The sequence below is a fragment of the Aptenodytes forsteri genome, unplaced genomic scaffold (assembly GCF_000699145.1).
Source record: "Aptenodytes forsteri isolate BGI_AS27 unplaced genomic scaffold, ASM69914v1 C13780475, whole genome shotgun sequence".
Lineage (NCBI taxonomy): Eukaryota > Metazoa > Chordata > Aves > Sphenisciformes > Spheniscidae > Aptenodytes > Aptenodytes forsteri.
Genome location: NW_008804377.1, coordinates 1 through 2,799, shown reverse-complemented (window position 1 = coordinate 2,799; position 2,799 = coordinate 1). Strand labels below are relative to the sequence as shown.

The window sequence follows — 2,799 nt, the reverse complement described above, 5'->3', positions numbered from 1 at the left end:
GTGGTCAACGTGGCCAGTGTGATGGGCCGCATCTCCTTTTTCGGCGGGGGGTACTGCATCTCCAAGTTTGGTGTGGAGGCCTTCTCTGACAGTCTCCGGTAAGTCTGGCACAGTAGACACCACCCTCAGTTTCCCAGTTTGCTTTTCCGTGCTTCGGCCAGCAGAGCCTCCGTCTGTCAAACCCCTTCCTCGTGCAACCACAAGCGAGCGCAGGCAGAGTTCATTTTAGCTGCTGCCGAAGCATGAGAGGAGGGGCTGCGGGGATGCTTAACACGTGGACCAGACGTCAGGACACCTTGTGCCACAGCTATAGGACTTGGGTCCCACGGGAGCAATCTCCTGCCCGGGGGGACCCTCGCCTGCCACTGGCAGCCTCTGCTCCGCTTTCAGCCAAGCTCATGCAGAGGCAGCCCGGGGGAAGGGAAGGCAAAGGACTTGGCAGAGCTTTGATTTCATTCCCCTGCCTGATGACTTCCCAGCGTCAGGGAGGCTGTGGCCACATGGGCACTGAGCCTCCCCCATTGGACCTCACCCCCACACTGGATCCTGCGGGCAATGGCCGTGTGGTCCCAAGGTTTGCTTTGGCGCCCATCCCATCCAGACTCAGCAGACATTTGCTCACACGCTGCTTCAGACACATGCCGGGGCTGGCGCGGGGTCTGCTGGGGTGGTCAGGCTCCCCACCGTACCTCCGGCACAAGGCTGCCATGTGTCCCACATGAGAGCCGGTGCCCACGCGCAGCCCACACTGGTGGGCGGCTGACGCGCTTGGGTGTTGCTGCTGCATCCCACGGGGCTTGATCCCTTCTAGAATTGAGATGTGCAACTTCGGGGTGAAGGTCATTGTGATCGAGCCAGGCTACTTCAAGACAATGATCACCAACGCTGAGAACGTGGAGAAGAATTTACTTTCCATCTGGGAGAAGCTCCTGGAGGAAACCAAAGCGAGTTACGGGGAGAATTACTTGAAGGAGTGTAAGTACCTCACCTAAAGGCTAAGCAATGCTGTTTCTCTCCTGGCACAAGGCACATCCCCAGGGCCATGGGGTGTCCCGCTGCCCCGTCATCCCACCAAGCCCTTTGGCTGTGTTCGGCTCAAGGGTCTAAGCCCGGCAGTCTGACCAGCACTTTCTGCCTTCGCAGGTTTGGTAGCACTCAGGAAGATGCAGATGAGATGCAACTCCAACCTGACGCTGGTCACGGACTGCATGGAGCATGCGTTGACCAGCCGTTTCCCACGCACCCGCTACTCTGTGGGCTGGGACGCCAAGCTGCTCTACATCCCCCTCAGCTACTTGCCATCAGCCCTCACAGATTTCATATTCACCTGGTCCTACCCCAAACCTGCCCAGAAAGTCTAAGGCAGGGACATGGCACAGGCAGCCAACAGGCAGCAGTAGCCAGAGCCCGGCAGCGCAGGGTGGGATCCAGCATCGCCCACAGCTGAGGCCATGCCAATAGGTTCCTGAATTTCTAACTCAATGTATGTCTCACAACCCGCTGTCCTCTGCTAGCAGACTGGTTTGCTTCTGAATAAAGACAACTCCTCCTCCCTGCCTGGCAGGGCTTGGTTTCAGCCTCGGCTGGGGCTGCGGCACTGAGGCCGCGTCCCTGCTCCTCCAACAGCACCAGCACTGCTGCCAGCCGTGCCATGCCATGCCACGGGAGCTCCCAGGGTCTCTGGTCGTTCCCCTGAGTGCCTGCTCCATGCAGGGTCCAGCCCCCGCCGGGATGCAAGAGCTGCACCCGCCCGAGCTGGCGCTCCAGGAGTTAACACACGTGAATAAAAACCAGACCTGTACAAACCTAGGCAGATTTCCCTCTGGGCACAGGGCTGGGCAGCCTCTGGATGAGTCCTCCTCCTCAGTGCCCCTCGGGCATCCCAAGCAGCGCCTGCTTCTCTGCGTGGCTCTGCAGACCCCCAGCACCCAGTCAGTGTAGGCTGCCCCACCCCAGCAAACCATGCCCGGGCACCGCTGTGGCTGGGGACACCCCTTTGCCTGTGTCCAGGCTCATCCCAGCAGCTTTGCTGCCTCCTCATGCAGGGCCGGTCCCAGGGTGAGGGGACGAAGCCACCGGACCAAAGCCGGGCAAGCGCAGTGCAGCCAGTGAGAGGGGGAAGTCCAGGGCCGGGTGCTGCTGACCGTGTCTGGAGAGTTCAGCCAAATCCAGCTCTGTGGGGCGACTGGATTCACCCTGCCAGCACAAACAGCCATTAAAGGCCAAAGCAGAGCTCCAGGCACACAGACCTGTGTTGCGTGAAGCTGTGAATTGCAATTGAGAGATGCAAAACTTTCTCCAGGTGCTGGTGCAATCCTGCCTCTCCTCCGGCATGTCCCAGAGCAACCTGGCACCTGGCTCTCCCACCAGCACTGCCCAATGCATGGGCTGGGGCTGGTCCTCCACACCAGCCTCTATATATATGGCACAAATGTGGACAGCACAGAAGGCTGTCACTGAGCCAGTGCCGGTGCCCGAGGATGTGGCTGTACCTGGCGGCGGTGCTGGCGGGGCTGTACCTGCTGCGCCGCTGGCACCGGGAGCAGCAGATGGTGCCGAGGCTCTCGGAGAAGTACGTGCTGATCACGGGCTGTGACAGCGGCTTCGGGAACCTGCTGGCACGGCAGCTGGATGCGCGGGGGCTGCGGGTGCTGGCCGCCTGCCTGACCGAAACAGGGGCTGCGCAGCTGCGGGCAGCCACCTCACCGCGGCTGCAGACCGTCCTCCTGGACGTCACCTCCAGCCAGAGCATCGCCGCTGCCACCGCCTGGGTCCGGGAGTGTGTGGGCGACCAAGGTA

The 2,799-nt window shown here is 61.2% G+C and overlaps 2 protein-coding genes across 2 annotated transcripts; both read left to right on the top strand.

The window, feature by feature from the left end:
- Positions 1-3: 3 nt before the first annotated feature.
- LOC103893208 (retinol dehydrogenase 2) lies at positions 4-1,554 on the top strand (the record flags this gene model as incomplete). The annotated part of the gene is made up of 3 exons (XM_009289295.1): positions 4-98; positions 812-975; positions 1,144-1,554. Coding segments are annotated over 3 exons (477 nt in total), but the record flags the coding sequence as incomplete, so codon positions are not given.
- A 926-nt stretch (positions 1,555-2,480) lies between these two features.
- Positions 2,481-2,792, top strand: LOC109279784 (17-beta-hydroxysteroid dehydrogenase type 6-like; the record flags this gene model as incomplete). Its single annotated transcript, XM_019474648.1, has 1 exon — positions 2,481-2,792. A coding segment is annotated over exon 1 (312 nt), but the record flags the coding sequence as incomplete, so codon positions are not given.
- Positions 2,793-2,799: the final 7 nt, after the last annotated feature.